Source organism: Orbicella faveolata, unplaced genomic scaffold (assembly GCF_042242905.1).
Source record: "Orbicella faveolata isolate gen_17 unplaced genomic scaffold, um_ofav_v1 contig_24, whole genome shotgun sequence".
NCBI lineage: Eukaryota > Metazoa > Cnidaria > Anthozoa > Scleractinia > Merulinidae > Orbicella > Orbicella faveolata.
In genome coordinates this window covers 9,366,146-9,387,500 of record NW_028301552.1, presented here as the reverse complement: position 1 = coordinate 9,387,500, position 21,355 = coordinate 9,366,146, and the positions used below count along the sequence as shown (strand labels likewise).

Sequence of the window (21,355 nt, the reverse complement as noted above, 5' to 3'; positions counted from 1 at the left end):
CGGACTCAGTATATCAAAATTCCATTGTGAAATTCGATGACCATGGCTCAAAAAAATATGATCCATCACTGTATTGGTAATCATGCTTATTTCAGGAACTGGTCTTGCAAAACGATGAATCATGTCTGAATAGCGACATGGATACGAGAAGCGCTTCAGAAGCATACAAAGCCCTTCAGTTCGGTCACAAGTTGTTCTTTGCGGACATCGGAAAGTGTCTGGTAATTGAAGAACATTTGCCAATAATGTTATGTCCTGTTTTCGCAGTCTGAACTCCGCTAAACACTCTGATTCATCCATCTGGTCGTAATCAAACTTTGGGTAGGAGCTGTAAGGGAATTCTGAATTCTTGGAACTGTAACTTTCGTACAAGGTCAAAAATTCTTCGTCACAGATGCTTTTACTGTCGTACAAAAAAAGAAGCAGGTTTCTCATTTCACTGAAAGATGACATTCTCTCAAACAGCTTATTTTAAAAGCCAACAGAGTTTGCTACCGACGTCGCTGCTGCAAAACTCGTCTAGCTGCTTAACGTTTATATTTTGGCGGGAACGACGTCGTTCTCTTCCCAGGCTCTTTCGGTCGCTAAAGTTGCCGTTGCCTCTAAAACGACCCGTGCTTAAGTTCCCTACTAGGCACCTTAAGATACCAGGACGGGACGAACTAGGACGGCTACCGGAAGTAAATTCACTCAACCGGGCATGCGCACGAGAACTCTCGACTCATCTCTCTGCCGTCCTCATCTCGTCGAGGACGTCATTTCGCCCGACCAGCCGTCGTATAGAAAGCGTGAGTATTTTGCTCTTGTTTTGCCTCGATAACTGTTCCAATCGCCTTTATTTTCAGTTATATTGATAGGAATGTTTATAAGGTTCACAGTTTTCGTGATTGTAGTGTAGAACACTACGCTGAGATACGAAAATGTGAATTAAAATATTTCTTGTCAGTTCGTTTGTGTTTCTGCAGTCACTGTTCAGACGCCATCACGAGTGTGCAAGCTCAATACAAGCTGTATGCATTGAGAATACATCAGTGTAAGTACAGTCGATAAAATGTTGTAAGAATGAATGCCATGGAGCACCTATCGAGCAAATAAAATACACATTTTCAAACTGATGTTTAGTTTTTTTATGCTACCCGGAACTTGAAGCAACGTTTGTTTGATTTTTATGAAGCTTGTTACAATTACAGATGGAAATTGAAACGTTCACCAGAAGTCAGGATTCTTCGGCGACAGAATTCCCAAACGCTCTAGTGGTAACTGAAAAGCCATCTGAAGCAGGTCGATCAGATTGTTCGTTTAAGTTTTCATACGGAAATTATGGTTTCTCTATTAAAATATATTGACAGATGTTTGCTTCGCTTACACAGAAAAAGAAATTCAGCATGGCTGTACACTATCGTTTAAGCCTAATAGGATAAGATTTCTACCATCTCTTTTATAGTCTAATGGATGTCATTGCTTCTGTGAATAGCTTGTACGAGGTTCGAATTATTGACGTCGCCGTCCTTTGCGAAAATGCACATCTTAAGCCTTTTGTTTTTGGCGACACTACGGGACCCGCGAAAGTTTCCCGCGTCCACTGCCGTTGCCGTCCTGGCCTTCCCGTCCTTGTATCTTAAGGTCCCTATTATCCCGATCAGGAGGGAGAGGTGAACACGTCAGATTTGGCTGACCCTATGATCATGGCCATTATGACGTCACGGCGAAAGAAGCGCGCAAATGCACAAAATTTTCGAAAATGGCCTCTCGCTGATACAACTTTTTGAGGCAGATTTCTCCGATCATTCCAGATTCAAATGGTACTGTATTTGGATCTCAAGGAGTAACTATCATTTTTCTTTCTTGTGAGGTAAGTAGATTTTAATTATAACCGAAAAATCTCGCATAAAGTGCATTTAAAGTGTTACAGTCATCGCTCTACGGTGGAAATATGTGGGACAAAATTTTGACTGTTCGCCCTGTAAAATTGCGTTTTTTTACGTGATCGGTAGCCTAAAGAAACGTGTAACTTGGTCACAGAATAGTTTATATGTATAGGAAAACATTGTAATTGAAGATGATTTTGAAGAATGAGCAGTAAAAATGATCAGTCCATTTGAGTATGAAATATCTGCGATCTCGAGCTCGGAGTGTTCTTTCAGAAAACTAAAACCTTTCCACATTTTCTGCAACAGGCCTAGCAAACAGAAATATTATCCACAATGACGGAAATGAGAATTTTCACAAACAAGAACCTAAGTTTAATTATTTAAATAAGACTTAAAGCCTACCTACCGCACAACGGTGGTTAAAATGCAGACAGAGGATAAAAATGAAGACTGCAGACTTTTTTAGAATATTGATTCCCATTTCCTTTATAGAGAGTTTAGTTCTCCTGTTAGCCTGAAGTATACGGCTCAGATTAGCCAGTGTATGGTTAGCTCGATCTCTCTATAAATGAAAATGGGAATATGATATTCTTAAAAAGCCTACAGTCTACATTTTACCCATGGTTTGCAGTCTAGTCTTGTAAGACTTTTCTTTAAATATAATGCCATACAAGGCCCTCTCTCCTCTGCATAGGCCTATCTTGTGTTGCTTTGACCTTAGGCTGGTAGTTCATAGTATATTCAATTTCCCATTGGGAGCCTTTACAGAGGAGAGAGTACAAGGCCCCATTTATATGGTCTTGGGTACTGGAGACAACACTATGAGATCCTTCTGAGGCAACTTTATCAAGGGTTTATATGAAATGAAGTTGTCCCTCCAGGATTACTTAAGCCTTTTTTCATATTCTAATGCTCAGTTATCCTTCTTCCTTTGGCTTCCTTTCAGTCATTTGATCACTGTGGGGTTTTGTGAGTTAATTTTGATTTCTTCATACCATGAGTTGCCCCAGGTAGGCCAGTATTTTGATGAAAAAAGGTTATGAGGCCTACCAGTGTTACCCTGGTTATGTTGCTAAGGGTGACTTGTGTTTCGTTTCTCAACAAAATGGTGTGAAAGTTAGCTCATCTAGGGTTACTGGGGGGAGGGCTTTCTTTGTTACCTATGACCAAATAAGGGGCCTCACTGTTAGCTGTGATCATGTATGCTTATATAACAAAACTTGAGTTCCAAACTCTGGTCACCTTGAGTTCCTGTTGCTGATCTTATGATGTTTACAAAATTGGCACAACTGGATCAACAATTTAGGAATTTGAAGTTTGATTTATTTTAATTCTTAAACAATATTGTAACTTTTGTTTATGTCAGGATCCAAAAATGCTTTATGCAGAGTGTTTGTTGTAGTTTGTTTGACATGCTTCAGAAATTTTATTTTTCCTTTGTGCAGGTGAGGGTGCTGAAAAAAAATTCTTTATGTGAAAATCTGAAGACCTCAATTCAATACATTGATACTGGAAATGAGCTATATAATGTTTTATAAATTATGATATTAGTTCCATGTACATTACTGCATTGTATCTGCTTGGACGGGACTTAAAAGGTGGATGGATTTGAATCATTTAATTGTGAGAATTAGTTTTTTTAATGGTAAATACATATTGAGTTCCTGGTGCTAGATCTCATTAGGAAATTTATCTTTTAGTTTACATTTTGTGTTGAAAAGAGTTAGGGGTGAAATAAAAACCAAAGAGGGAAGGGAGGTCACATCAACATTTACTCCAATTTTCAACTGGTGACTATTAAGAGGAGTCTTATTTGATCGTAGGTTACCATCCTCCACTACCTTTGCAAGACCATCCAAGCAGGCCCGTTTTCTGACCATGTAAAGCTGTCTATTTATTGTCAATGTACTGTCAATTAAACATTTAAAACCCAATCTTGCGTGTTTTTTTTTTGTTATTTGCTGAAAATGTGCGCTTATCATTCTCTTGAGGCCAATAATAAACTCATCAATGCAAAAAGCAACAGGGAACCTGGGATGGATGGCACTGGGGAGAAATCAGACTTTGGGTTCATGTTTACAAGTACAACCTCTGTGACACTGTTCTCCAGAATATTTCTTTGTAGGTCAGTTTAAACTTAATGTAAAATAATTGTTAAAGCTATCTTTATTTACATAAGATTTATGATGAAAATTAAAAGCATAACGTATAAAGAAAATAACTGATTATCATTTCAAACTTAGAGGCAGTAAAGCTATTACAGTTTCTCAAGACAGATACTATTAGAAAACAAGGAGTTTGGTTATAATAAGAGATCACCAGATATTGATCTTTCCAGCTTTGTCTTAACCTTCCTTACTGAACTCTTTGGTTTGGCAATAAGTCATTTTAGCGTTACAAGTTTCTCCTGGATAAGGTAATTCTTATTGCCAATGGCTTAGCATAGGAAGTGTCCCTGTTCATATTTTCTTTCCTCTTTAATTCACTTGCTGCTGGGAACTAGATTCTGTATTTTTTAGTTCTTTCCATATAACATCCTATGAGTTTTATTTTACAGCCTATACAAGTTTAATTGAACTCACTGTGATATTAAAAAAAATTAGAACCCAAAGCACCAGTTTAGGATACCTTTCTTGTCAGAGGTGCGAGACAAGAAATAGCTTTGCTTTGCATGCGGACGCCCGAGGAAACAGATCCTGTTCCGATCTCATATTTGACGAACATTTTGACATGAAATAAAGCACCTTTCTGCCAAGAGGTCTCATCCATGTTATTCTGAATATCATCCGTTTCATCTAGGTCTCCCGTACAGTGATGTTATATCATTTTACCACCTTAAAATATCCACACGTCTGCTCGGCTTGCGTCATTTGGTTGGCCTCGCTGATGGAAATGTTATCGTTGACAGTTTTGCGGATAATTTAGCGCAGAAAAATAATTCCTTGGTACATTATTTACTTTAATTTCCAACCCAGCATATGACTTGATAGTTCAAATGTCTTTGTAAGGGAGCATTTTCCATCAAATACTTTCTCATATTTCGAGGGTTTCGAGTATTGATCAGCAGGTCCTCCACGCTATCGTCTACAAAATAATGGGTTTAAACCCACTGATCATTTTTATGCATATGTTAAATGATTCGTTTTTATCACCATTCAAACGTTTTAAACCATATCAAGATCAGATTTTTGTGTTCGTGTTGTTCATCGTTGGGTTCTCCAGATATCGCCCAGGAAACGGGCGTGAAGCTTCACTTTTCAATCGCGTTTTCAATTGAGCGATCTCCAAATTTTGCGTGTTTTTGAGCCTTCCGACATCTAATTTTTGAAAACCAGGGTATTTTTGGACACAACATTAATAGGTTCTCTTATTCCTGTGGTCTGTTGATCGCTTTCTTTAAAATTCTTTGAGCGATCATCGGATGAATAACTTTTTTGGTGTCATTATTTTAGCGGCCATTGAAACTTCACGGGCCGGTTTACGAGTGACGTCATAATGGCCAAGATCATCGGGCGCGCAATCGCATCGCTACGCAAGCAAAGTTGACCTCTCCCTCCTGATCCCGATAAATTAGGACATCTGTGATGTCACGAAACTCACGTTTCAACCAATGAAAATGCGTGTTTTGATTGGAGTGTTGTGTTTCACGTGTGTGTGGCGGACAAAAAGAGTCGCGAATACTTTCCAATGCCATGAATGCGGGCCTTCAGGAGGATTATATTTATCTCGAATTGAGTTAAATACTGTCCAAATTATAAAATAAAAGGAAAGTTTGTGTTCGCCTTCCATGTCACAGACAATTCTGCCCAGATAACGATTATCCTCGGACCAAAGGAAGCACTACAGAACGCAATGCGGCCTACGTTTGACGAGCTGCTGTTATCATTCTTTGGAAAGAGACCGTACAATCGGTAAGCATCTTTACTCTGCATTTTTCTAAGCACAGAAATGATCGATATGAGAATTGAGGCTTTCCTCTTATCTAGGGATTATCGGGCCGAAATCGACAGCACGCGCATGTTCTTATATGCCAGCAAAGATAAATTGTAGATGTCCAAAATGTTATACGTTTTGGCTAAATCGAGGAAATGAAATCTTCATTAAAACAGAATTTTCAATAACGCATACGAGTGAGAAATTCTTGTTCTTTTATACAAAATAAACTAAGCTAGAAAAAATATATCCAAAATTTTAGTGTTGTTAGATGCAGGGATAGTCAAAAATTCTGGTAATATGTTCTTTGTAAATCTGAAATTTCTCCATTTTGGTATTTATTTCAAATATTTCTTGTATCTATTTGTTACTGTGCTAAAAGATATCATGTCTGATTTCCACATTTAAATTATGAAAACTTACATATAATTGCTGACTTTCACAAGTTATTTACCCAAAAATATCAAAATATAATTCCTGGACAGGTTGACAAGAGAGCATTCACAATCCATCCACATGTCCCAAGGTTTTATTATATATTTATTTAAAGTATACAAAACAAATTCAGTCTTGAAAGTGAAATCCATTTTATTTTATTCACTCTTTAGGTACTCCCGACCTTGAATTTGCCTCTTAGCAGAATGCAGGACCTGAAACAAAGCACAAGTGCTTGGAAGATTATTACACTGCTTACAGATGCTAATATTATTACAAATGTATTTTTCGTTTTAACATATTAATTTATTTTGAATGTAGTTACCACATTAGTCTCACTAAATGAGAGATTGCCCTCAAGTGGTCTGATAACTCTTATGTTTTCTATTTTTTATTACATATTCTTAACCAAACTGATATGTTTCCTGTTCACAACCAATTAATGTTTTGCATTAGTTTCACAATTAGTAATGTTCAACACTCGACACTACATTATAAACTCTCGTACCTTTTCAGTCTTTGCGTTCATAAAAATTATTTTGCAGAAACATTACTTTCTGGTACATTCAAGCTTCATGGGGAAGTGAAAAGAATCATCATCTACTGGGAACAGCTGCAGTGTGTATAGTTTTTAAAATATGCCAAAGAAAAAGAGTACAGTGCCCCCTACAAACCTTAACTTACTTGTTTGCATGGCCCTCAACGTCTGGTAAATGAGCACAAACAATCTCTCTACCCTTTGTGCCATTCCTTGGGATACTGATAGCATCCATTTACAGGGAATCACTGCAGAGCCCCTGGCCTGTCTGTTTCGCTACCACTTCTGTGCTGTAGGTGGTTTTCAACAGGCTGCTGGCTCTCCAGTTCGTCCGCGTACTTAGCGACGACGTCTTATTTCCTCTCTTTTCCCTTTGTTTTTTCCCCAAAAATTCGGCAAAGTGCCTGGAGCAGTCGAGTATGCTCTTCCATGTACTTAAGAGAGAGAAATTGAAAACAACTGTCATAAAAATGAAGGAACGATGCTTACTCAAGCCTTATAACAACAGCGGTTCAGGTACACTTGTAACGCCTCAAATTCAAAGAGAGTTTACAAAATATCGACGTTGTTTACAACCGTGTAATTTGGCATGATGAAACTTTAGCAACACTAGAACCAGTAAAAAATATACACAGCTCAATGAAAAATACGTGAATACTAGAAAATAACGCGTACACTTTACTAACCTTAACATTTGGCCACAAAATCGCGTCTACATCGTCGCTTGACACCAAAAAAACTCAATGATTAGAAGACAGTCAACGTTCTCCCACTACCAAAATGGCCGCTTATTCTCCTTCTCAACGTTTGGTCGCAAAAAGTCCTGGATAATGTTGGCCAGACTCTATGCGAGACTGGAAACAACATATTTTCTTGGTCCGCATAAAAGGTCCGCCATTTTCCCTGCAAACAATAGCTTGATGACGTCATGACTGTCCTAATTTATCGGGATAGGGCCCTTTGCACCTGGGGTCACGTGACCAAATTTTTCCCAGAAAATTTTTATATTATGGGCTATAACTTAAGGAATGCCAGAAATGGAAAGAGCGCATCGAAAATATCGAAATGGCCAAGTTTGAGGCCCCTGGAATTAAAGAGTAAGTTTATACGACAGTTTGAATTTTCGGAAAATTTAGAGAATTTGTATGTAAAATGTTGCTGGAGAGCAAGGTCTTGCTCTCCAGCAATTTTTTCCATACAAATCTTCTTATTCTTTTAAAAATTCGGACCGTCATAAAATCTCCTTCTTTAATGATGGGGGGCCCTCAAACTTGGCCATTTTGATGTTTTCGACATGCTTTTTCCATTTCTGGCATTCGTTAAGTTATAGCCCATAATTTTATGAAAAATAGGTCACGTGATGGCTTAGCTGCAAAGGGCCTATTCCGGACTGGTCTTGCCAAAATAAGAACCATGACCCAAAACTCGCATGCATACAGCGCATGCAAGTCTTGCAGGCCAGGCACTTGAGGTTGGACACGTGCCGAACTGCGTTATGGTATAGACGTAATTAACCAATCAGGAGCGTTAGCAGGCGGGCGGTGTTGGACATGGTTCACGTGATAGTATTCGACCAATCATATGTCGTCTCAGCCGGAACAATGGCGGACACATTTTTCGTTGCGAATGGAGAGTAGGTTGTCGTTTCTCGACCGATTTCTGCACTCATCATGAGAATCAAACGAACCTTTTCTAGGAGCTGCTAGTGTAATATCTAGACCAGTTATTTGCCAAGCCTCAAGTGCAGGTAAGCAATTTTTGCATCAGAACTAGTCAATGGAAATCATGCTATGTTGAAAACGTTTGTTTACTTTTCGTTTGTCTACTTGGGGTAAAATTAGACAATCACTTGAGTTTTACTGAACGCATAGATGACGTTTGTAAAAAAGTGTCACAACGTATTGCGGTGCTGAAGAAGATTAAGCGTAACCTGCCTCTCGCTGAGCGTAAGCTTTATTTCAACGCCTTGATCAAGCCGATAATGTTGCATGGCTCATGTGCATGGTGCACTGCGTCGGAAGAGAACGTTAACCGCGTATCCAAGTTGCAAAAGCTGCTAGCTGCTATGGAAAATATAACCTAGTGTGCCCCTCCTAAAACAGAGAAACGGAAGGAGGGCGAACTTTCCAAGCCAATGGAGCAAAACTATGGAACAGCATCTCTTTAGACATTCGCAAGAAAGACTCCATTGGCTCCTTTAAATTTTCTGTTAGAAAATATTTTTTGTCCTAAAACTCTTAGCTTAGTTTTTAGTTGTGCATATCTAGATTTAGATTTTTAAAATTTTTAACTTTCATCATATCTTTAAATTTTAGCCGTATTCTATTTTGTAATTTTTATTATCTTATAAGTGTAAACAGTTTTTAATTTTTAACTTAGGATAGAGGGCCACTGGTTCGTCAGTTTTTTACTGTTATGTGTTACCCTCTGTAAATAAAGTTGTTATTTACTTACTTACTGACTTACTTACTTACCACACGTGCTTGACATGGATAATCTTTCGGTCGTTTGCGGGGTAACAGGGATCAGTATTATGAATTTTTTTGGTGTGAAACTTTAGTTCGAGAGTTCAACGTTGAGAAAAGTCCGGCGGGCCCAAGTGAGCCCCACCGTTTTAACGGTCAAAATCAGACTTGAAGTTGGGGCATTTTCCTTGATTTGTCAGATGTTCGCGGTATTTTGCGGGAGTGATTGTGTGATTTCTACCCTTGTTATTTTGTGGCTCGGCTTGTTCCCTTTACATCTTAATGTTTTCTTGTTATGTTTTTTTTTTGTAGTGCGTATGTCATCTGTTTGTTTGGTCGCTGTTCCAGATAGTACGCAGCTCTTACAAGGTCTCTCCTGATTGGCTCTATCAAACAATTGGAAACAATAGGGTACTTAAAATTCAAAATGGCGGACGATAATCACAAAGGGCGAAAGTGAACAGAATGAGTTGTTTTGGAGCGGTATGTTTTCCTCTTCAGTTTTTAAAACCCTGGCAACGGTTAATCTATAAACAAAGAATTATAACAGGTTTGCATCGTGTTTTCATTTTGGCGTTTTTGCATTTTAAGCGCAGATTTTCTCTAAGCATTACGCGTTAAGAATTATTGAAGCATCAAGTTACCTTTGTAACTAAAAATCACTCACTCACTCACTCACTCACTCACTCACTCACTCACTCACTCACTCACTCACTCACTCACTCACTCACTCACTCACTCACTCACTCACTCACTCACTCACTCACTCACTCACTCACTCACTCACTCACTCACTCACTCACTCACTCACTCACTCACTCACTCACTCACCCATTGACCCGTCCATAACATACCCGACGCGCCGACTAAGAGGTATTTTTTTTACAAAAAAATAACTCAAAAATCGATTTCAACGTTAAGTTTTCTTTCACAAGGTTATTCTTCGGCTCATCTAGACACAAAAATTGCTTTCCAACCCTAATATACAGATGAAGTGCTAGGATAGTTTGTTCCAATAAGTGTCTTTTTTGTACTAAGAATGAATTGTAGTGTAAATGGGCCTTGAATGTGAGCATGATAATCACTGTTTTATTGCAAAATTATTATTTGGTGCCCTATTCTCTCCAAGGACGGACCAGGATTTTCATTTCAAAGCAAAGTGACCATTTCAGAACTTTGGTGTGGTAAGGTCGCCTAGACTCAATTGTTATAATATTATAACATTTTTTTAGCTACTGAAAGATGTATAATTTCAGTGCACTGATAATTATAACATTAATTATACACTGACAAATTCCGATTAAAGAAACTATCTCTTCAGTTCACTGTGAAACAATAAAGTGCAATTTTCGAGCCATACGCAAAAATGTAAACAATAAAATGTGGTCAGAAGAAATTGCATTCAAGCTTTCGTATGCTGAATATATTATTGGCTGAGAAGCGTAAAGCTGCAGTACTCGAGCGAACAATTATTCAAGTACCGATATAAGATGTTACAAAGTGGCAGAATATATGGAGGAAATAGATGCAAATAACCCACCTGTGTGTGTAGTATTGATCGATCGATCTCGCGTGGACTCATCTTCACTCTGGGACTCGATCGCAAAAAAACCCCACGTTTTCACTCTTTATCGATCATCATGTGTAGGTAGAGTAAACCAAGGAGTTGAGGAGCAGAATAACGTTCAATGTTCAGCATTTACACCGAAAAGATGAAAGAAATTCAGCTTCTAACGGATCTTCGGTCGCCTTTCCTGAGATCCAAACAGCATGCATGGGAGAACGTGTAAACTAAATTGTCAGTTACTCGACAAGAATCAAGTGGTTCAATACACTGGAGCTGAGAAAGTCACGAGTTGGTAGAAGTAGAACTTAACGGTGTGGGTCAAGGAGAAAGAGATATCTCGGACTTGGCGAGGGATTAACCTAAACCACAATCTTAGTGTATCAAGAACTACGGTCATTTCGCTCCATGATCGTGCATGATTAGATCGCTCCGCGTTGAATAGAAGCAAACTGACTTGGAGCTAGGCTCGATTTCCGCCGCTTTCTCGAGTCTGGTCTAGTCTGGTTCCCAAACAGCGGCTGGTAATCGAGCCTAACTTGGAGCGATCCTGGAGCGATCTAACCAGGATTACTTAACCATGGAGCGAAGTGACCGGTTACCAAGTTCACGATCTGCGTCAAATTGGAATTCATGATCGGTCTAAGAAGTTCTTTCAGTCTATTTTTCTTCGTCCCGGTATCAGTGCTGGAGTATTATGTGGGGAAAAATTTTAGTCCGGTTACCGAACTTATGAAAACATTGAAGAGAAGAACAATAGAGGCGAGATCTCCGAATCCTCGTCGCAGTGTCATCTAATTGGTGGGAATCATATGCAGAGGCCCTTAAGGTCATTCCTCACATTTGCATTGCGCATCCTTACTGCGCATAATTTATGGTGTCATTAGCGCGCGGACGGATTTGCCTTGATATTGAGCTCTGTCCGTTGAAAAATGGCTCTAGCTCACTAACGAGCATGGGCACCCCAATTTTGTTTCCAGTCATTGTGATCAACTAATCATAAGCTTTGCGTGAGAAAAGAGTGATCTAATTTCTATTGCTGAAAATTGAATAAATAAGAAAAATAGCAGATACACTGTGGTCTTTTCTATTTTGCAGTCGGTAACCACGTCAAGAAGTTTGGTTCAAATTTTAATCAAGGATTTAGCTTTCTGTCTGAATCAAACTTAAAACGTTTATTCGTGTCCGACACAATGTATTGACTGTAGTTTAATACGTTTTCTCATGAGTCTGGGCGCACAAAGATTTTACAATTACTGGGAATGCGTTTTTATAATAAGCATTAAATAATGCCAAAATGGGGCATTTTCAATGCCTCACTGCTCCTTAATGAGCATGGGCACCCCCCTTTTTTATTTCAAAATTGAAGTTATCATATGACAAATATTCAGTGGACAAAGTTTGAACAAAAATCTATTGTCACTTTTATTTCAGAGGAATTACCTTAATCTCAGACACCTTGACATTAGCAAAGCAAACACCTTGCAAGGTCAGCAATAAAACCCTTGCTAACCATGGTCAACCATGAACATCGGATTCTATCAGCATTATTTGTTTTCTAATGACTGGACCAGATAGATTCTACTTTTTGACTTCATCCGCAAAGCAAGTTTTTTATCCACGAAAACTTAGCTTAATTTAATATCGTTTAGTGTTAATGATAAAAAACGGCAACAACAGGACAAATCACTGTGGCACATTTAATAACACTAGTGGTTGTAACTCGACATAACCACCACAATGAAAGAAGTTCCCATTACAGTCAGTCTTAAAAACTTCAGTTTACCCACATTGACCTGTCCAATTAATACATGACTGACTTTAACTCGAGTCTAAGACCACTTAATTTATTAAATTCGAGTAATAATAAATGATAAATGCTGACTTTCCAATCATAATATTATAATATATATATAAAATGGTACTATGCAGTCCACGCTGAATTGCAAATCTAAATTTGATAAACTACTCACTATTCAGCAATTGTGGTTTCGCAGCCAATAGAGTTCACACTGTCCAAGTTTGCACCCAACTTTCCGAGTTCACACTGAGATGTACAGTGAGTTCACCGCATTATTCACTCTGGGATTCCCACTTAAAGAACCAGAAATTGTGTTTTTGCACTCATGGGTAGTAGGCTGGAGTGTAGTAGGCTTCATTACAATCTCTTGAAATTTGTTTTCTCAAAACTTAAGGCTTATATCAAGATACACTGAGACAGAGTTTCGAGTGAAGTCAGTGAACCTCTTGAAAAAGTGTGGTGCGAGCTCCAACAGCGAGAACTTTACTAGGTGTAAAGCTTTGTGCTACCCTATTCAGAAAAGGGCACATACGTTTACATAGCTGAATGAAAACACATCAAAACACACAAAAACGAAAATATATTAAATTCTATTGTCACAAGCTGAAACAAAGAAAAACAATCTGAGTTTCGAACCCACAATCTTCCATGCATCAAGGTGGATACTCTAACCACTGAGCTACAGAAGGACTCTGGTGAGCTGCATCAAAAGATAGTTTGCAACAGGCTATGTAAGCAAGAGTACCATTTTCACAAAAAGCAGATTGTTTTAATTTCTCTTAATATACAGATTTAGCCAAGCATAAAAGCAGAGCTCCAGATTAAATAATTCACCATAAATGAAAAGAAGATATTTTTCCCTGGGTCAGAAACTCAAAAACTGATCGTTTGTGAGCGTATGATTGTTTCTAGTTACATTTCAACAAACCATACCTAATGAGTATACCTAAGATTGTAGAAATTACACATGCAATATATCAGGGACTTTCCAAGAGATGATTGACTGTGCAATTATTATGTAGAAAGAAAAGTCAACAATGCATCAGGGTTTAATTTGCACCTTTGGCACGCAGGAGCTCTGCTGTAATTTCATTGATCTGATAAAATCTTAATTTGTTGTAATTGTTTTTCAATTAAGTGAACATAATGCTACAAATGATGAACCACGCATTTGATGCGCACCCTGAAATGTATGTATGATAAAATTTAGATATAATTTAATAATTTCATTCGTGACAAGCTACATGGAAATATTTACGTCAAGGCATGCTTTGTAAGACTTTCCAAGTACTAGTTTAAAATCAGATGATTATCAAAATTTATTGTCTTCTGATTATCTTCTGGCATGAAATGTGATGACATAACAAGCAGTAACTGCCTGATTTTGGCTGGTTTAAAAGAAATAGATGTTCTAATGCCCTTCAGTCAAGCTCCCTATGGGTTTCATACCCTTAACGGCAAATTGTAACCATAGGGTTTTCCTGACAATGAGACATCAGCTAAAAAGTACCTGGCCAGTGTGCGTAAAATCATAGGTTTGACCCAAGCTGAAACAACTGGAAATGTTTTCAGAGTAGCTTAAGTTACTGAACGTTACCAATTACAATGAAACCATTACAATATCCCCTACCCTTATAACCCCCACCCCCTTGCCATAAGGAGCCACATGGACTCCAAAGAGAGGGGCAATGCCTTGTCTTGGATCTCTATCTTCAGGGAGTCTTATTCTGAAACAAATAAAATACAATATTGCAAACATCATACTAAAACCCTCAGTGTTTAAAAAAAAGTGTTATTTGGGAGTGTCTTTTTTGGCATTTCATTATTTGCTTGATCACAACTATTTGTTATACCTCCCAACTCAAATGCATATTCTGATTGGAGGAGAACATGTCACGTGCTGCTGGTCAAAACTCACTAACTCCCTAGGGCAAACAAAACTCACTAACTCTCTAGGGAAACAACAACTTGAACTTTCGACAAACACATGATCAGGTTATGCTCTTTGAAACTGCGGCAAATCTGTGTGCAGCCATTGTCAAGCAAACAATTTTTTGGCAGTTTTTTTCCATTTTCGAGTTGGCAGGTATAACAAAACACTTAATTACCAGCCCCGTGGGAAACAGTGGGTTTTGTTTCCCCTCAACCTCAATGTTCTCCTCAGCTTTGCCTTGGGAAACACTGAGGGTCTCAGGGAAAAAAAAAACGCACTGTTTCACTTGGGACCAGTCATTAAGCACTTATTACCAGTAAGTAAGTTAAATTACCTTCGCAGAGTAGCGAGGGGCTCATCTCCTTCCATTTTTCCGGTTGCAGGATTGACTGTTATTATTGGACACCTTTCAAACAATTAAATTTTAGCAATATGCGACAAAAACAAATGAACAAACAAATCAGGTTTACGTAAGTAAGCAAAGTACTTGTCACTGACTAATACGAAAATGTTAAAAAATAACATCAAAAAGGATATAGTCAGATCCAGTTGCAGGCTCAATGAACAGACCAGAATTCAACTCGGGCAAGGTGTTTCATTCATTTTTCATTTTTTCATTAATGGTGTTTCATTAGTCTTAAGGTTTTACACAGGAAACAGTCATGCACTGTATTTGTTGTGAGCTCCAGCTCGCGTAGCTTCTCAAGCTAAATTATAACCAGGCCCGCAGTATAAAAGAAGCTTCTCTAACTCTTTATTCTATCTAAGGGCTACCTGAAACTCACTCACTCGTCCCCATCATCCCAGCTGGGACATAAGGCTACCTGAAAGATAACTTATTAAATTAAAAATAAAAAATAAAAAAATGCACCACTGCCACACCTTCCACAACGCTTTAGAAATCTGAATTCTACGTCTCCTACTTTGATTCTCTTTCCTGACCATTCGTCCTGCATGAGCAAAAATATATATTTCATTTAATTAGCAAGCAGGAAGCTTACATATACATTTAGAAAATAGCCCAAAGAAAATACACGCACTGATTGGTTTAAAATTGTGTTTCTACAACTCAATAGAAACACAGAACTAGGAGAAGCTGTTGATGTAATGATGGCGCAAGCAAAGAGAATTAACAGTTTGAGGATCAAAGTAAACAAGACTTAGTTGTTAAAATTCCTTTTTTTGTCGCAAAATGTTCTAAAAGAAATAGAAAAATTAACATGTTCTTCATGGAAGTTTGGGAGAACTCAAAAAAGCTGTGGAAACACTCACCTGTCAGCTTAAGTGTTCCCAAAGCTTTTCTCTTTCTCCCAAACTTCAACCTGTGTTCCTATGACTTGATAGAAAAGTAGTATACGTTTTCTATTTCTTAAGAAAAGTACTATAATGACAAAAAAGCTCTTTAAGATACAGTGGATTAACTCACCTCTTGAAATCCACCTAGACCAGTCACCACAACATTTGGACGGAATCTTTCCATTGTAACTGGCGATGGGAGTTCGTCATTTACTGCTACTAAAGATGCCTCATTTGCAATCATGTATGGAGCAAAATTTCCAAATGACACCTTGAAGACAAATCGCATCGTCTTTAACCTTTCCAAGTTATCAGAAAAGGGCAGTCACATGACTATTGTGAACAAACTCTTGTAAATTCAAAATTTATTCAGTAGGAGTGGATCCAATGAAAAGGCACTATTTATAACAGGAAAGTGATAAATAGTGATTGTACTGCAGAATAACCAGAGCATAATTCCAGTACCAAATGGGACCAATTTATTACCTTATTTTTACAGTTTCTAAGCGTGAAAAAAATAGAAATGAAATATTTATTTGGCAAGTCCAATAGAATAATCCAACCACTCCCTCTGTGTGGGAAATACCTGGTCCAATGTTAACAGCCCAGTATTTTGTCAGGTTACTGAGAAAATAGTTATAGTCATAATATTTCATTGTCCAGGGTAGAGGTTATGGTTATGAAGTCTGGCAAATGTCAAAGGAGCGAGCAAAGATGCAAAGGTTTTTGTTGGAAGGTCCATGATTGTACCCAGCCTTGTGTCTTGTGTTCATACAGCATGCATAAATTATGTTAACGAAACGTTTCTTTTGGATTGTTCCTAAGTCAGAAGTTAACAACTATTGTGTGTTGTGCATGGTCAAGGCCAAACAAAGCAAACAGAGACAAAGAACAAAGATTCTGTCAATCTTCACAGCCATTCCCCTCTATTGCTATGGCTAACTTAAGGTAAAAGACCTTGAACAAAAACACCATGCAATGAGCAAAGCCAGCACTAGAGCTTCATCTAGAGCCAGTAACAGGTCAGCATGTTTTGCACGTCTGGAATACTTAATTCCTAATTTTTCAGTAGCATCATTGAATGTACCTTGTCATCTGGTAGCCCAACATCGCCCCACTTTTCATCCTCACATATTACTCTAGGTTGAGACAGTTGATACATGTTACAGCCAGGTTTATTCAGATAACTTGAGAACCACTGCGCTGCCTTATCTCCAACGTATTGACCTTCTCCATACATCCTCCGGACCCTGAGCATTCAAGGGAAAATGTCAATAGCAAGTGTGACACCAGTTGGTGCCCTTGCTGCCATAATGAAAACCTGTACACTGTCTATGTTCTTATGATATCAATATAATTATTCCCAGTACCAATTGGTAGATGTAAGACTCACCGAATCCTCTTGTATTCTTTTTTATCTACTTTCAACTCTAGGTCCACTTTCAATGTCTCCATTCCAGGAGCATTAAGGCAAAGATATTTACCATCCTCAAAATGTGGAACGACCAGAACTAGCTTTGGATCTTTACGCTGAGAAACAAAAGCATCATTCTCATCTAGGAGAACCCAGCGCCTTTTAAACAAGGAAAAATTCTTAGTAGCAATATATCAAAGTATCCAAGAAATGCAATGGCTTCCTTGCTGTTCAAAATGCCAGAGGCGTACGCAATTCAAAACTCCTCAATAGGGGAGGGAGCGGGGGGGGGGGGGGGGTGCGGATATAAATGGAATGGCCCAATGATGACCTGGTTGAGTATCAGTCGGAGTACAAAGGCAAAGAATGGACGTTTCGTCGCATGGGGGGATAACTTCAATATTTAAAAACAGAAGAAATAACCTCTTGAAGATGCTTTGAGTATTGAATAAGTCTTACCTATCATACTCCATTCCTTCTTTGAAGCATTTCACATCGTCCACACGAATTCCTTTGCAGGATTTGACAGGGTAAATGAACAGGTCTGAAACTCTCCCCACCTCCTTGTAAGATCTTTTTCTCTCATTCCTTTCCCACCACAGTGCAGCAAGACCCACAAAAGCCACAACAGGTAAACCGATCAAGAAATACTTCGAATAAGAGAAGGAGGCCATCGGCGAACTTTACGGGATTTGTTTGTTTTTGGCTTGGTGGCCTGGCCAACATCCTACGTGTAGCCCCGCCGCGCCGAATTCCTAGCTCGGGGACTGGGTACGCATTCGTCAGAAAGTAAAACTCGCCTTAATCGGCTCTAAACCACGGTTTCTCCAAGAACCCAGAGGCATCAAAATAACGCAATGCAAACATAAGCCATTTTAATCAAATTATTTTCTACACGTAGCATTTAGAGGAATTTTCGAAGCATTCTCATACATTGTTTTATAAACGGCTAAAATTGTAACGCAATCGCCATTCGCCAACTATGGTTAGCCAAATGTTGCAAAATTCAACAACTTGGACCTTCATATTCAACAACTTATATTTATGTTCAACAACATATATTTATATTCAACATTTTATATTTATATTCAACGATACGCATTTTCTTTCAACTTCAACCCAAATTATTTTCATTCAACAAAAATATTTGTTCAACTTCAACCAAAAATAATATCATTCAACAAAAATATTTGTTCAACTTCAACCAAAAATAATTTCATTCAACAAAAATATTTGTTCAACTTCAACCGAAAATAATTTCATTCAACAACAATATTTGTTCAACTTCCGGCAAAATCATATTCCGGCAAAATCTACATATACTAGGAGGGATGGTAAAGGAAAGAGCGACAAACAAGTCTAAGCCAGAGTTTATTTCCGACAGGCAACACATACAGAGGTCGGTCACAGCTTGAGACCTGCATATTACGTGACGGCCGTTCGTTCGCATATTGATTTTAATCGCCGCACTATCGAAGGTTTAGAAAGCGCCTTTCTCGTTTTGAATAACGTGCATTTCAAGGGTTATCAATAGGCACCAAGCGCATGTTCATACAAGGATCTTTGGCGCGTGAATTCGGTTTTATATGTCGTTATAACTGCGGACTCGGATCAGACAGTCTGTTATGAATTGCGACTATTTTCAGAGACGTATTGTGTTTATATCAAGCTAAAGAACGCTTTAATTTATTGAGACAAAGCTTCGTAAGAAGATAAATGGGTTTTGAGTAGAATTGTGGATGATTTCACTTGCATCAGTTTTACGCTTTCAGTGTTTTGGGTACCCAAAACACTAGGGATTTGTGACAGCGTTCGGGGTAGTTCAGGGGGTGGGACGGGGAATTTTGTTGAATGACTATTTTGAATGTCCGGGAACTTTATTGTTGAATAAAAATAATTGTGGTTGAAGTTGAACAAATATTGTTGTTGAATGAAATTATTTTTGGTTGAAGTTGAACAAATATTTTTGTTGAATGAAAATAATCTGGGTTGAAGTTGAACAAATATTGTTGTTGAATGAAATTATTTTCGGTTGAAGTTGAACAAATATTTTTGTTGAATGATATTATTTTTGGTTGAAGTTGAACAAATATTTTTGTTGAATGAAAATAATTTGGGTTGAAGTTGAAAGAAAATGCGTATCGTTGAATATAAATATAAAATGTTGAATATAAATATATGTTGTTGAACATAAATATAAGTTGTTGAATATGAAGGTCCAAGTTGTTGAATTTTGCAACATTTGGCTAACCATAGCCAACAGCATAATGTCACTTATATTTCTGTCAGTACGCGCGCTGTGTGTGTGCTGTGTCTGTGTGTTGCCAAACTGTTTCGTGATTTATCGATAAGTGTTCTTAACTTTTATAACAAGTGAAAGTTTAACACTTTCTTATACTCTAAATTATGTAATAAAGCCAGCTAACGACTTAAAAACAGTTTCAAACAGTCTTATTTTGCTTTCGAGGTGAGTCAGAAGTTTGAAGCCTTTCCGAGTCCGCGTGAATAGAAATCGTTTCCGAACCCGTCAGGCACACAGTAGAGATGTAATAAATATCTTACTAACCTCGTTTTCTCGGTCCGCGCTGTAAGTTACGGATCCTCGTTTTTTCCCCTTCGATTTACGACCCGGGCACTTCGCGCTTGGGACATAAATCGAAGGGGAAAAAAACTCGGTCCGTAACTTACAGTACGGACCTCGAACTCGGTTAGTAAGAGGTATGTATTAATCGTATTCAGCGTCTGGGCCGCCTGTGTTGTAGTCAAATGACGACAACGTTGGCAGAGGTGCAAAGCAAAGTTTATGTTTCCGATAATGCTAAAAACCAAAACAATTTTCTTAACCGTAATAACAAATAGTGATTTAATTAAGAACTTCCCTGTCCCTCCCAAATTTTTTACAAGAGGCCATTTTGAACGCACTAGTAAGCGTTAAAACACGCCTATTAAACAGCTCATTTCCTAACGATGGGAAATGCATGAGTAAATAGTGTAAATGTTATGAGCACGTTTATAAGCTCAAGGCGGTGAATCCACTGAAATAAACTGGAAAAAAAAATGTAAACTGAGAAAATTTTCAATCTTCGCCTATTGTTAGTTAAATCCCTGAACTGGGAGATTCCAATTCACTTCCTGATGAAAAAAGTACCTTTATTCCAGATACATTTACGGTAATAAATAAGACAATAAGAGCTGAAAAGAAATACGTGCATTGGATTGAGAAAGAAGTGACGGTAATGGCTAGTGTGAGATCTCGGTAGAGTTCTCACAGAGTTGTAAGTTAAAAGATCCTTAACCTTTTCTGCTTTTCTTTTAAATGACATATAAAACTTTAAATTATTACTTGTCGGAAAACACTGATGGCCATTTTCGAGTTCATCTAGGTGCGAGTGTCCGATCTCCTTTTAGATAATAACACCGGAACTGCGAAACTAATCCTCGCACGAAAACAAGATAAAGCAAAACTAAAATTCGTGTTGCTAAGATATTAATTGGCTAGGACGACAGAGGCCTCTCTGATTGGTCAAGACCCATTCTTAAGTGCGTTTTACGAGAGGGAGCATGAAACTATAACGAAGTCTTACTAGCTCAATGCAAGTGTCTACAGTTAGATTTAAAGTGAATTTATCAAATAACCATAAGTCAACCATGGAAAATAAATAGCTTAACAAAACTTTTTTCATCTGTTTTCTCTAGGGCGAAGAGAGATGTATTGGTATAATGTAGGTGAGCCTCTGAAGACAGCCATCATTTTAAATTGAATTTTTGATCGGAGAGTTCAGAACTTTGCTTCTTGATGTAAGATGACTGTTGGAAACACCTCATCTACGACAAATCTACCCTACGATATTAGGGAGCTTAATTAAGCGACGACGTCGCCGACGCCGAGGACGCCTAGTCAAAAATGAATTCATATTTTAAAAGCGAAATTCTTAATTGTACGCCCATAGCTCTAAAAACATGCTCTAGCTAAATATGCAATGACAGCGAACAATTCAATGCGAAAAATTTGCCGTCTTTTGCGTTCTTCAGACTACACCGAATTTTGTCATTTCACGTTGTTGTTTTGCAAAGGACGCCAAAGAAATGTTCAAAGATTTATAAC

At 38.1% G+C, this 21,355-nt stretch overlaps 2 protein-coding genes and 4 long non-coding RNA genes across 9 annotated transcripts in view; 3 read left to right on the top strand and 3 right to left on the bottom strand.

Annotated features, from left to right (window-relative positions):
- The window catches only part of LOC149110292 (uncharacterized), a 1,498-nt gene extending 949 nt beyond the window's left edge, over nucleotides 1-549 (bottom strand). Inside the window, exon 1 of the mRNA XM_089291686.1 lies at nucleotides 1-549. This exon is cut by the window's left edge and continues 211 nt beyond it. Within this exon, the coding sequence (XP_089147812.1) occupies nucleotides 1-453 (453 nt within the window). The 5' untranslated portion in view covers nucleotides 454-549.
- A 1,097-nt stretch (nucleotides 550-1,646) lies between these two features.
- LOC149110291 (uncharacterized) lies at nucleotides 1,647-3,805 on the top strand. 2 transcript variants are annotated; one of them, XR_016208013.1, is made up of 2 exons: nucleotides 1,647-1,852; nucleotides 3,317-3,805. It is a non-coding gene; the product is annotated as an uncharacterized LOC149110291 (long non-coding RNA). The 2 variants fall into 2 exon arrangements; XR_016208012.1 differs by having other exon boundaries at nucleotides 3,238-3,805.
- Nucleotides 3,806-5,524: 1,719 nt separating this feature from the next.
- Nucleotides 5,525-6,891, top strand: LOC149110290 (uncharacterized). The gene is made up of 2 exons (XR_016208014.1): nucleotides 5,525-5,782; nucleotides 6,413-6,891. It is a non-coding gene; the product is annotated as an uncharacterized LOC149110290 (long non-coding RNA).
- On the bottom strand, nucleotides 6,318-7,786 carry LOC149110289 (uncharacterized). 2 transcript variants are annotated; one of them, XR_016208011.1, is made up of 3 exons: nucleotides 7,464-7,733; nucleotides 6,924-7,211; nucleotides 6,318-6,454 (listed from the first exon to the last, which is right to left on the bottom strand). It is a non-coding gene; the product is annotated as an uncharacterized LOC149110289 (long non-coding RNA). The 2 variants fall into 2 exon arrangements; XR_016208010.1 differs by having other exon boundaries at nucleotides 6,924-7,786.
- Nucleotides 7,787-8,357: 571 nt separating this feature from the next.
- On the top strand, nucleotides 8,358-17,461 carry LOC149110288 (uncharacterized). Its single transcript, XR_016207913.1, has 3 exons — nucleotides 8,358-8,524; nucleotides 9,555-9,792; nucleotides 17,271-17,461. It is a non-coding gene; the product is annotated as an uncharacterized LOC149110288 (long non-coding RNA).
- LOC110061120 (mitochondrial amidoxime reducing component 2-like) lies at nucleotides 12,207-18,225 on the bottom strand. Of its 2 annotated transcripts, XM_089291818.1 has the most exons (7): nucleotides 17,710-18,225; nucleotides 17,230-17,409; nucleotides 16,924-17,086; nucleotides 15,967-16,107; nucleotides 15,423-15,490; nucleotides 14,875-14,946; nucleotides 12,207-14,334 (listed from the first exon to the last, which is right to left on the bottom strand). In XM_089291818.1, the coding sequence occupies exons 1-7, from the start codon at nucleotides 17,922-17,924 to the stop codon at nucleotides 14,208-14,210; spliced, it is 966 nt and encodes a 321-aa protein (XP_089147944.1). In that variant the 5' UTR covers nucleotides 17,925-18,225; the 3' UTR covers nucleotides 12,207-14,207. The 2 variants fall into 2 exon arrangements, with proteins under 2 accessions (XP_089147944.1, XP_089147945.1); XM_089291819.1 differs by lacking the exon at nucleotides 17,230-17,409.
- Nucleotides 18,226-21,355: the final 3,130 nt, after the last annotated feature.